Genomic DNA, 12,104 nt, shown 5'->3' with positions numbered 1-12,104 from the left:
ACCACATCTTAAATTTCTGGCCTAAAATATGTGCAGCAATAGTCAGTATAGATCTTTTTTTTAAGCAACTGTAGTTATATTTATTGAGCCCATACTGTATAACAACTGCTCTCCTGTCTTTTTTTTTTTAAATTATCACGTTCAATTTGCCAGCATATGCACATCCGTAGTTTTTGATGTAGCGTTCAAGGACTCATAGTTGCATATAACACCCAGCGTTCATCTCCACAGTTGCCCTCCTTATCCTTAATCCCATAAAACCTTCAGGTCTATGCAGTGTACCTCAGATACAACCAGACGTTGTACAAGTGGTATTTGCACCCTCAATTGTTCGTAAACTGGCCACATTTCACCTACTTAGTAGTTGCGTGTCTGCATTCAAGGTGAGCCCTGTGTTAGCACTAGAGTTGGTAGACTCTTGAAGGATGCAATGTCAGAGACGGTAGCCAGGCCCCTTATTTTAGACATGGGGTAATCAAGATTCAGAGAACTGGGGCCAAGCAAACTTGAGCCACATAAAAAAATAATAATAATAAATAAATAATGGACATTTTTTAAATTTTAAAAATGAAAACAAAAACACAAAACACATCGTGGTAGAAGCAGCACCAGAAGCCAGGTCGCTTGCCTCCCACCATTCAGCCGTTCCAAAAAAAGACCCTGTTATGCAGCTCAACCTAGCGGCAGCCTTCTACCGCACCATTTTGACGTTCAAACGCGAGCTCGCGGGTGGGTAAAGGGAGTACACGAGCCGGACCTCGCACCTCCCTAGCTGCGAGGAAAAAAAAAAAAAAGCTCCCTGCCTCGGCCGCATCTGCTTCCCGGACCCCGGCCCGGCTGACCACAGTCTCGCGAGACTAGCGGTAGCGACGAGCGTGTGCGGAGCCTCCCGGAAGTGGGCGAGGGGATCTGACAGCTCCCACCCCGGCTTGTGCACTCGAGGCCGGGTGGGGTCGAGGGTCTCCTAAAGGACCATCGCGAGGCGGAGTCACGGAGAAGCTCTCTGCCATTCATACAGCTGCCTCGGCCCTGGCCCCGCGGCTGCCGCCCCGCCCTTTGCCCTTCACCGCGCCCGGCCCTCCTAGTCTGGGGCTGCTTTCTGCGCCTGGGCAGCCTGCCCTTCCCTTTTTGCTTTCCTTCACGTCTCCTCCCCCGACTCCAACACCAGAGTGGCGGGTCCTGCAGTGTCCCAGAAGCTGCACGTATAACTTGCTCAGTGTAAGTGCTAGGAATGCTGCTGGCCTCTCTGGGAAATGCGTTCTTTCTATCTATAGCTCTGTCTGTACATCGTATGTCTGCAGCAGCTATTCCAGAGGCAACAACTGCTTCCCTCTGTCTCATCTCCCCATTGGTGGCTTCCAACCCGAATTTGGGAATGGGGAGCGCTCCCACCTGTTATCTTTGAGCAGACTAATCTCTTGTAAGCAGAAGTGCCATTTGTGGTCTTCAGAGCCTTTTGGCTTGGGACCGGGAATTTTCCCCCCAGCCCAAATCCAGGCTTTCCAAAACGTATTGCTTTTCTCTGAGAATGATTTAGTTTTGTGTTTTGTTTTAATTGTAAGAATCTCTAATACAGTAGTTTTGCTTCGGTCCTATTGTGCTCGAAGGGAGGAAACAACTATTCATTTGCCTTCTCAGGTCTTCTTTATAAAATTCATTCTTTCTCTTTGCTAGGGTTAAAACACGTTTAGAACATGTAAGTGCGGCTGTCAGCCTTAAAGAATTTAAGATGATAGTTATTTTCTTTATCTTAATTCCTTTTTGTTTCATAGGGGTAACTCATTCGATTTCGGAGTTCTTTTAATTCTGAAAGATTTCAAGTCTTCTAGAAGCCAAAATGGGACACAGTAAACAGGTTAGAATTTTACTTCTGAACGAAATGGAAAAGCTGGAAAAGACCCTCTTCAGACTTGAACAAGGTCAGTAGCAAGTTGTTTAGTTAGCTCTGTGCCTTTTAAATTTTTTTAATGTGTCTTTTAAATTTTTAATTAAATGTCATATTAAATTTTTTTAAACTTCAAGATAGGTACAATTGCCAAGGACCTTTCTAAATTTGATCAGTGCAAAGATGGTGCTGTATTCTAAAAATATCACTAATGAGAGTTAATTTTAGTTATAAAATTGAAAATATTTTGTGTTTGTCATGTTAGAACAAGGATAAAGTAGCTCACTTTGTTTCCTTGGTAATTTCCACTTACAACAGAAGTTGTGTATAGGATCAAGACATTGACTATATTATTTCTTTTAACAATTACTATAAAAATTGGTAAATTACTTCATCTGTAATTTTACTTGGAGTATATGTATAGTTTTGCTTTTTATAGCCCTCATTCTTTTCCTTTACTGGAACTTTGATTTAGTAAAATGGATCACAGCAAAAGGCAAACTATTACTTAGGTTTCTCAAGAGCCTCTCAAATAATGGCGAAGAAAAAGCTGAAAATATTTTTTGCCAAATAAAAAGTGAAAAAATTGATCAGGTTACATTGAAATATATTTGAGCTTTTTTTTTTAGACTTTATACTTTTTCAAGATTGAAAAACATTCCACACTCATTTATGTTAATATAACTTGTGAAGTAGAAATATAATATGAAATACAAAATGAAGCCCCTTTTAATAGGATAACAGACGTTGATAGTAAACATTGAAGGATTTTCCCCCCAATATCTTGAGTTAAATATTTGAAGAAAAAAAAAAATTCAGCCATCAAATGTGTTATTTCCTTGCCAAATCACCTTCTTCCAATTTTGGCATTTAAGATCACTGAGTACTTACTCCATTTTTGGCTTTCCTGACTCTGCACTTTCCTGGTTTTGATTTTTTTCCTACCCTCTTGAGTACTCTTGTCAACTTCGTGGTCTCTTGCTGAGCTCTCTTCCTTCCACATTTTCCTTTCTTTTTCTCTTGTAATGCTCTCAAAGAATTACATATTCTCATAGCCTCATTTGTTGCTTTTATGCTAACGGCTCTTTTTGGAAGAAGAGCCTTGAATTTTGCTTGCTTCTTGAAAGCCAGGAGTATAATGGCAAGAGTACAAAACTAGAATTTTCTTGGCTCTGCTGCTAACAGCTCTTTTGACTTTGGGAAAACCCATGAATTATTTACATTTATTTGTAAAGTAAAGATGTTAATTTCTGCTCCTCTACATTCCTGGATTTTGAACCTCAAAATTAATAATATATGGTTTTATTTTTTTTTTCAAGATTGCATTCTTCTAATTGAGAGAGAAAGAGAGTGAGAGAGAGAGAGAGCACAAGAGGGGAGAAGGTCAGAGGGAGAAGCAGACTCCCTGTGGAGCTGGGATCCCGATGCAGTACTAGATCCCAGGACTCCAGGATCATGACCAAGCCGAAGGCAGCTGCCCAACCAACTGAGCCACCCAGGCGCCCCTAATATATGGTTTTAAAGTCCTAAACTGGTAAAAGGCATTGATAGATCACTATACCTATCTGTTTTGCCCTGGTTTCTTGGCTTCATCCAGGTACTACACTATAGAATAGACTCAGGATAGCTTTGGAGATGCTTAAGTCTAACATCCAAACCCATCTCCTCCCCATTCTCAAACCTTGTTTATTTCCCATCCTGTTCATTTTAGTGATATCTCCATTTTCTTTTTTTTTTTTTTTAAAGATTTTATTTATTTATTTGACAGATAGAGATCACAAGTAGGGAGAGAGGCAGGGAGAGAGGCAGGCAGAGAGAGAGAGAGAGGAGGAAGCAGGCTCCCTGCCAAGCAGAGAGCCCGATGCGGGACTCAATCCCAGGACCCTGAGATCATGACCTGAGCTGAAGGCAGCAGCTTAAACCACTGAGCCACCCAGGCGCCCCGATATCTCCATTTTCATAGTTTCAAGGCCTTTGAAACTTTGTACTCTTCTTTGACAATTTTTTCTCTTTAACTGCAGTCTCTTTAAGCACTATTAATTTCTTTCCAAATGTCTCTTTGCCTATCTCTCTCTTTCATATGCCTGAATATGGCTTCTAGAATAATCATCTTGGGGCCCTGCATGGCTTAGTTGATTAAGTGGCTGCTTTCATCTCAGGCCATGATCCCAGGGCCCCCAGATCTAGCTCTGCATCAGGTTCCTTGCTCAGTGGGGAACCTGCTTCTCCCTCTGCCTGCCACTCCCAATGCTTATACACGCGCTCTCTCTCTCTGACCAATAAATAAAATCTTAAAAAAGAAAAAAAATAATCTTCTTATGCCATCTCTTCCCTTTTCATTTATTGATGTTTGTATATAAAGTCAAATTTAAATGCCTCTGGCTGGCTTCCAGGACATTCTGTAATGGAATCCATCTTCCCCAGCCAAGGTGGTTATCTCATTGCTCCCCATTACTAGTGTCCTACATCCTTATAGTTCCCTTGTTAATTCCTCACCCCTGGCTTTTCTCATAGCTTTCCTGACACCCTCACCTTGTCAGATTCCTCTATATCTATTGAATCCCTTTCCTATCATTCTGTGTGTACCCTGCCTCTCAACTTTCAGCTAAAATTCCGCCTCCTCCATGAGGTCTTTCCTTAACTTTTTGTTATCTCCTTTCGTTGATTTCCGATCACACAGTAGTCACAGAACAATTAAGTACTGAACAACGTAGCAGTTTCTAAAAGCTTATCGGTCTTACAGTGTCCAGATAGAGTTTAAGATCTGTGAGGATAGGGTAAGTATTGTAAACCTGGTACAATGTACAACAGTCAGTAAATCCTTGCTAATTAATTACCAAAACACAAGTCAAAGCTAGCAAAAAGTGTAAATTCAACCAATTTATTTGAAGAGGGAACTATGAAGGGTTTATAAAATAAAAATGATGTGGTTCAGTCTATAACTCTAGTTAAAACCAGTAAATTTAACCAAATGATATAAATGGGAACATGTCAGTTTTTTGGGTACAGTAATAAGGTGATCATGTTGTTATAAAAGGTAATTATAATGTGAAAGATGAAGGGACGTTGGAGACAAATCAAGAAGGCTATTTTGAAAAGATGTCTGGTTAAAGATAAGGGTTTAACTACAGAAAAAAGGGAATAGAGTATGAGACATTTTTAAATTCATAGGACTTGGTGACCAATTAGGTGTGAAGAAATTGCCAGTTTTTGGTTCTTTCATATTTAATTGGTCACCAAGTCTTTCTTCATTTTTCTTTTCTTTTCACTTTTCCCTGAGAAAGGATTCCTCCTCATTTTCAAGGCTAATATCTCTATAGATTCTTCTAATTCAACAAGTACAAGACCAAATAATGATTTTTTTCTAGCCAAATCATAGCCTTCCCCTATATTTCCTGTTTCATTCAGTGGCAGAATAATGAACAAAATCAGTTTTCCCCAAACCTGGAGTTCTTCCATTTTTATATTGGTTGGTCAAATTTCAACTTACAATTTTTTTTAAAGAAAATGCTTATAAAGGTTTCTTGATTAGGAGCTTGAGCTTATATAAATTTAGTGGAGGAAACAAGATGGAAAAATTTAGTTTATATTAATAGTTTAATCACTCACTTTACTAGTTGCCTATGGGAGGGAATGGCTAATCTGAGTAAAGTATTCCTAGTTTCTATGAGGCGTAAGATAGCCACACCATGTACTGCTATGACCTAAGCTAATTTTAGTAAACTGAGTAATTATGGAATCTGGCGTACTCTAGGTATTCTAATGTTTCATGTACTGTATATAAAAATTTTAGTTTCAGGGAGTTGTACTAGAGGTCTACAGAATGGCTATGTGCCCTTGAGGGTAAAGCACTGATCTATCTACTGGAATATAAGAAAAAAGTACATGATTTTTCCTTTCTTTTCCCTTTTTTGTTTCATCTGTTTTTGTTTTTAAAAAAGATATTAAATCTGGGGACACCTGCCTGGTTCAGGCAGAGCATGCAACTCCATCTCAGGGTCATGAGTTCGAGCCCCACGTTGGGTATAGAGATCACTAAAAAATAAATAAATAACTTTCTTAAAAAGACTTTTAAAAAAGCAGTTACATTTTGGTAATCCATAAATTGACATCGATGCTTTTTGTTTGTGTGTTAGATGAGTTATAAACAAAAAGGACATTTTCTGAGAAAAGAGTAGAGGTTGCAGGTCTGGAAGGGTTTTATAATCACACCACATCTGGTTTGCTTGCAGTATGTTGCCACGGGTTACATTCTTAGCTAAACCAGGTTAAGTACATATACAAATAATATTATCTTAAATAATAGAGTCTGTACAATACTTTGTATAAAAAAGGTAGGATAACCATAAATTCCTCTTTTACCTCAAGAGGTTGTCAAACTTGAAGATGAGCTAGAAAGTGTTTGAGATTTGTCTTTTTCAGGGATGACATGGAGCTTTCAATAGTACAATACTTAGAAAATATTTTCTAAAAAAAAAATTCTAAAAAAATAAACACAATTTGTGAGGTAAACATGAGTGAGAAAGTTAACTCCTTTTTGATGAAAATTAATACTATAGAACAGAGTCGAGCTCATTTTTTCCTGTAAAGCTTCAGATAGCAAATATAGCAAATATGTCAGCTTTGCAGGCCATATACTTTCTGTTGCAACTACTCAACTCTGCCATTGTATCATGAAAGCAACCATAGACAACACATAAGTGAATGGGTGTGGCTGTGTTCCAATAAAACTTTATTTACAGAAACAGGCTGCATATAGTTTCTGACATTTCAACAAAAATCTTTACATAATTGGTGAATGGGATTGAAAAGTTAATGTCATGGATTAGTAAACATAGCCACCAAGAGCTTCTTCCATTTGAATTTGAGTATCTTTTTGTGGTGTTTTTTCAAGTCTGAGGACACTGAGCCAAATATCAATAAACAGATGTTGAAATCTTTAAATTACTTTATCATAAAATATTAAACCAAGACTTAAAATTAATGAAATTCATTTAATCACATTGCTGTCACTGACAGATATTATCAATATTTGAGAGCTAAAAAAATTTTTTCTGTCCATTAATAAATAGAATTAGTTATTTAAAATATTGCTTATTTTATTTATCTTATCCCAATTTTATTTTATAATTTATATAATCTGTTAAATCATCATACATGTGTATTCTATAAATAAATATTCATATTTAGAGAATGCTATCAGTTTTTTCCTGAGAGTATATCAGGTATATTTCTGATCCAAATACTGTTTTGAGATTTTGGATGAGTTTTAACCTTTGTACTACAAGTTCTCTGAATCCTTGTGTAATGATAAAAACAATATTTGTATAAACTGAACAGGGGACAGGTTGTTTAAATATGCTCAGACAACTAATCTCTGATGTTTGTACCTGTTCAAAATGATACCACTTATTTTGTAATAAATGTAATCATTATTGTAAAGATGTAGATACTTACGATTCTCACAGTCACCAAGCATTAAAATTTTGTGTTTTAATTCCTTCAGCAATTATTTCTCCAACTATCTCTTCATAGTTGTGCCTCTAACTTTAAAATGATGTTTCCCCAATTATAAAATTATACAGCATATTAAAAGCCTTTTCTCTATGGTCATTGTTTCCAAACAAAATTGGGTTTATACTATACAAGCAAATTGAAACCTGCTTAAAGTATAATGGTGTATGAATTCCACCTCCTGGCTTACACATTTCAGCCATGCTTTTATCCAGAAAGGATTTCAAAAGATCTATGTAGATGCGTAAAATGAACAAAACAGAATAAAAATAGCCATGTTATTAAATATCTTTAGATGACATGACTTATAATGGCTTACAATATTCTAGCTTGGATAAGACCATAATTCATACCATAATTTATTTAATCATTCCCAATCATTAGATATTTAGTTTGTTTTCAGTTTACTTAATTGTAATAAATAAAGCTGTTATGAATATACTATGTGTTTACATCATTGATTAATTCCTCACAAAATATACATGTCTATGAAATTATTGAGTCAAACATAAGCCTTATTAACTCTTAGTATATTTATGCCAAATTACATATAAAAGAATTTGTGTATATAGCTACTTGGAAAAGAAATTGTAAGTTTCCCTGTACAATGTAAGAAGTAAAAGCCATTCCCTAGATTTTTGCAGTTACTTAATAATGCCATTTGGATAATTTGTTTCTTACTTGCTAAAGCCATTTGCTTTAAAAAAATTATATTCATAATTTAGTGCAATCCAAGAGTATGGTTAGCAGTACTTACCACTAAATTATAACTTTTTTCAAGGAATGCCTAGAACTTCCATTCCTCACATTGTCTGCATTATGCAAAACAGTATTTGTATTTCTTTAGGCAAAATAGAGGTATTTGATTGGATTACAGTAAATTGAAAGAGTCCAGCATTCTCTTAATGTCTTTTATTGAAATTTTGTGTTCACAAAGAATAGCTTACCTGGTATTTAATGTTGTGATGTAGAATTTACCATCTGTCAAACACCATTGGGAGGGGTTTACTTCTACTAAAGAGCAATTTTAAACATGACTGAAACGTCTACATGTTCTGCATTTCAGGATTTGCTTTGAATCAAACTGATGCTGATACGGACACTGCCGTCTCTAATTCATATCCACCACAGTAGGGTTCATTGTAGCTTCAGCCTTGCTTATTTGTAACATGTTTTCTTTTCTTTTTTTTTTTTAAGATTTTATGTATTTGACAGATAGATATCACAAGTAGGCAGAGAGGCAGGCAGAGAGAGAGAGAAAGGGAAGCTGGCTCCCTACTGAGCAGAGAGCCCGATGTGGGGCTCGATCCCAGGACTCCAGAATCATGACCTGAGACGAAGGTAGAGGCTTTAACCCACTGAGCCACCCAAGCACCTCTGTAACGTCTTTTCTGACATTGAAAAATCACCTTTATTGCTGAAAGATATTTTCACCAGGTATAGAATTCCAGGCTAACTGTTTTAATCTTTCAGTACAGTTGACCCTTAAACAGTACAGAGGTTAGGGGCACTGACCCACCTCCCTCCAAAAATCCAAGTGTAACTTTAAACTCCCCCCAAACTTAACTATTAATAGCATACTGTTGACCAGAAACCTTACAGATAACACGTGTTTTGTATGTTATATATATTATATGCTCTAATCTAATAGTGAGTAAGCTATAGAAAAGATAATGTTATTAAGACAGTCATAAGGAGGTGCATCCGGGTGGCTCAGTCGGTTAAGCCTCTGCCTTCAGCTGGGGTCATGATCTCCACGTCCTAGAATCCAGCCCCGATTAGAGCTCTCTGCTCCATGGGGAGTCTGCTTCTCCCCCTCCTCTGTGCTTCACCATCACTCATTCTCTTTCTCTCAAATAAATAAAATATTTTAAAAAATCATGAGGAAAAGAAAACATATAGTACTGTATTGTTAAAAAAAAATGTGTAAGCAGACCTGGACAGTTCAAACCCATATTGTCCAAGAATCTATTGTACCTTTAAAGATACTGCGCCACTGTCTTCTTGCTTTTATTGTGTCCCAGGAGGATCTGTCATCTTTATCATTCTTCCTCTGAACTTATTGTGACATTTTCCTTCCCTCTGGCTACTTGTAAGATATTCTCTTTATCACTGGTTTTGAGCAATTTGATTTTGATGTTTCTTGGTGTGATTTCCTTCATGTTTCTTGACGGGGTTTTTTTTAACTTCTTTGATCTGTTAATTTGTTGTTTTTATCAAATTTGGGGATTTTTCTACCCATTATTTCTTTAAACACTTGATATCCCCCCTCTCTTTCCTCTTCTTTTAGGACTCTCCTGTATATTAGGCCACTTGACTTGTTCCACAGATAACTGATGCTTTTTCAATTTTTGGATTCTTTTTTCTCTGTTTTGTTTTGCATATTTCTATTCCCGTGTCTTGAAAGTCGCTAATTTTTTTTTGTGCCATGTCTCACCATCCATTAATTCCATGCTGCAAATTTTTCATCTCAGACCTTAGAGTTTTCATTTTTAAAGTTTTATTTGGATCTTTTGTTCTGTGTTTCAATATTTTCCATGTCTTGAAATAACCTTTTGAACATATGGAATACAGTTATGATAACTGATGTCCTTCCCTATCTTCTAGTTAAACATCTGTGTCATTCCTGGGTTGATTGGATGCCAGACTATTATGAATTTTACCTTGTTGGATGCTGGGCAGTTTTGGATTCTTATAAATGTTTTTTTGTCTTTGTTTTGTAATGAAGTTAAGTTACTTGGAAATATTTTAATACTTTTGAGCTTTACTCTTATGATTTGTGAAGCTAGTCTAGTCTGTGCCTGGTCTAGGGCTCATTATTCTCCACCACTGAAACAAAAGCCTCTGAACTCTCTCCCCAGTTCCTCATGAATTATTAATTTTTCCAATCTGGCTGGTGCAAACAAGTGCTCTTCCTGGTCTCAGACATGTGCTGATCAGTACTCTGCTGAATACTGAAGGGAGACTTCAGCAAATCTCTGGAGTTCTGTCTCTGTGCAGCTTTCTCCTCCTCACTAACTGTTCTCTTCTGCAAACTAGCTGCTTTGGTCTCTACAGATTCTTAGCTTCATCTTCTCAGCTCAGAAAGTTAGTTGAGCTCTGCCTCATTTTCCTCTTTGTGCCTCAACCTGGAACTTCTTCCAAGTTAGTAAGAAGGGGCATTTGTAAGGTTCACATTGCTTATTTTCTGTCTCTTAGGGATCACTGCCCTTTGTTGCCTGATGTCCAGACTTGAAAACTATCATTTCATGTATTTTGTCTGTTTTTTCCTGGTTTCTTTCCTTTAAGTTTCAAGGAAGAGCGTAAATCCAATCCCTGTTATTCATTCCTTCTTTGCCAGAAGCAGGAGTCTCAGGTCCTTTACGTATTCTGTTTCCTCTGAGCGGAATGCCCTACCCCCAGATATCTGTGTCATTGACGCTCTCACCTCCTCTTTCTGTTTAGCAGTTTTTTATTGGATGGTAGACATTGTGAATGTTTTGTTATTGTATCTCTGGATTTTTTTGTCTTCCTTTAAAGGAGTGATGCCTTTTGTTTTAGCTGCCATATACATTATCTGTGGGTCAGCTTATCCTTTTGAGGCCATTTTAAGCTTTGATAGGGTAAGTGTATAGTAGTTCTTACTCTGGGGGCTATGTTAGCCCTTTTACATAAGACATGACTCTTGAATACAACAGGTGTTCAACAATGTCTCTTAACTCTGGCTGCTTGAAAGTTACAACATCTCCCCGGCCTGAGTAAGCTCTGAGAACTGGACAATTGATAGTTTCTCGTAGTTTCTGGTAGTTATTCTTTGCCCAGCCTCCTGTAGTCAAACACTTCCCATGTCAGCCTGGTATTCAGGCAGATTCAAGATGACCCTAGGTAATTTTCTGGAGCTCTTTCTTTACATAGCTTTCTTCTGTATCATACTCTGCTCTGAAAATTGAAGTTTCTTCATCCTCCCCAAACTCTAATCTCTGTCTCCTCAACTCAGACTACTGTTCCTGCTCCCTGTGTCACAGCCCAGGAAGTTTACCCAGTCTAAAATGTAGAGGGTTCATAGGAATCACCCTTCTCTCGGGTATCACAGTGCTTTACTACTTATTTCTGAAAACAGTTGTCTTATATATTTCTTCTCATTTCTCAGCAAAGGGCAAATCTAATACCAGTTACTCCATTAAGGCCAGAAACAGACATACTCAGAGGGATATACAGAGTGATTTAATACACAAGTTAGGTCAGGTGATATCTCTGCTCAAAACTGTTCATTGGCTCCTCATTTTGGTCAGAGAAGAAGCCAGAATACTTCCAATGGCCTACAAACTCATGATCTGACTTCCCTGTTACCTTTCTTTCCTTATATCCTACTGCTTCTCTCCTAGCTTATTCCAATACAGACATACTGAGCTTTTTGTTATTTCTGGAACCACCAGGCATGCTTCCATCCTAAGTCTTCTCTGTTTCCTTTGCTTGGTCAATACTTTCCATAGATGGCCATGAATAGCCATGAGGCTAACTCCCTTGCTTCTCTCAAGCTTTTCAACTTCTTAACCAACCAATCTATTTAAAATTGCTACCACCTCCCCGCCATCTCTTCTTTCCCCCCATTCTCCTTACACTGCTCTGATTTTTTTTCTTTTTTCTCTTAGCATTTATCCCTCCCTGGGGTACTGTTTTTTCTTACTTATTTGTCATGTTCATTGTTTAATGGCTGCCTTCCCTC

General features: G+C 37.5%; 1 protein-coding gene across 2 annotated transcripts in view; it reads left to right on the top strand.

Annotated features, from left to right (window-relative positions):
• The first annotated feature begins 873 nt into the window (after positions 1-873).
• The window catches only part of AGL (amylo-alpha-1, 6-glucosidase, 4-alpha-glucanotransferase), an 84,712-nt gene continuing 73,481 nt past the window's right edge, over positions 874-12,104 (top strand). The window contains exons 1-2 of one of the 2 annotated variants that reach the window (XM_046008695.1): positions 874-1,218; positions 1,773-1,919. In XM_046008695.1, the coding sequence (XP_045864651.1) occupies positions 1,838-1,919 (82 nt within the window). In that variant the 5' untranslated portion in view covers positions 874-1,218; positions 1,773-1,837. Of the gene's footprint in view, positions 1,219-1,315; positions 1,421-1,772; positions 1,920-12,104 lie in introns of those variants that run through there. The other variant, XM_046008704.1, reaches the window with a different exon arrangement.

This window comes from Meles meles, chromosome 1 (genome assembly GCF_922984935.1).
Source record: "Meles meles chromosome 1, mMelMel3.1 paternal haplotype, whole genome shotgun sequence".
Lineage (NCBI taxonomy): Eukaryota > Metazoa > Chordata > Mammalia > Carnivora > Mustelidae > Meles > Meles meles.
Note: the sequence above shows the minus strand (reverse complement) of the source record. Positions and strands in the feature narration are given on the sequence as shown.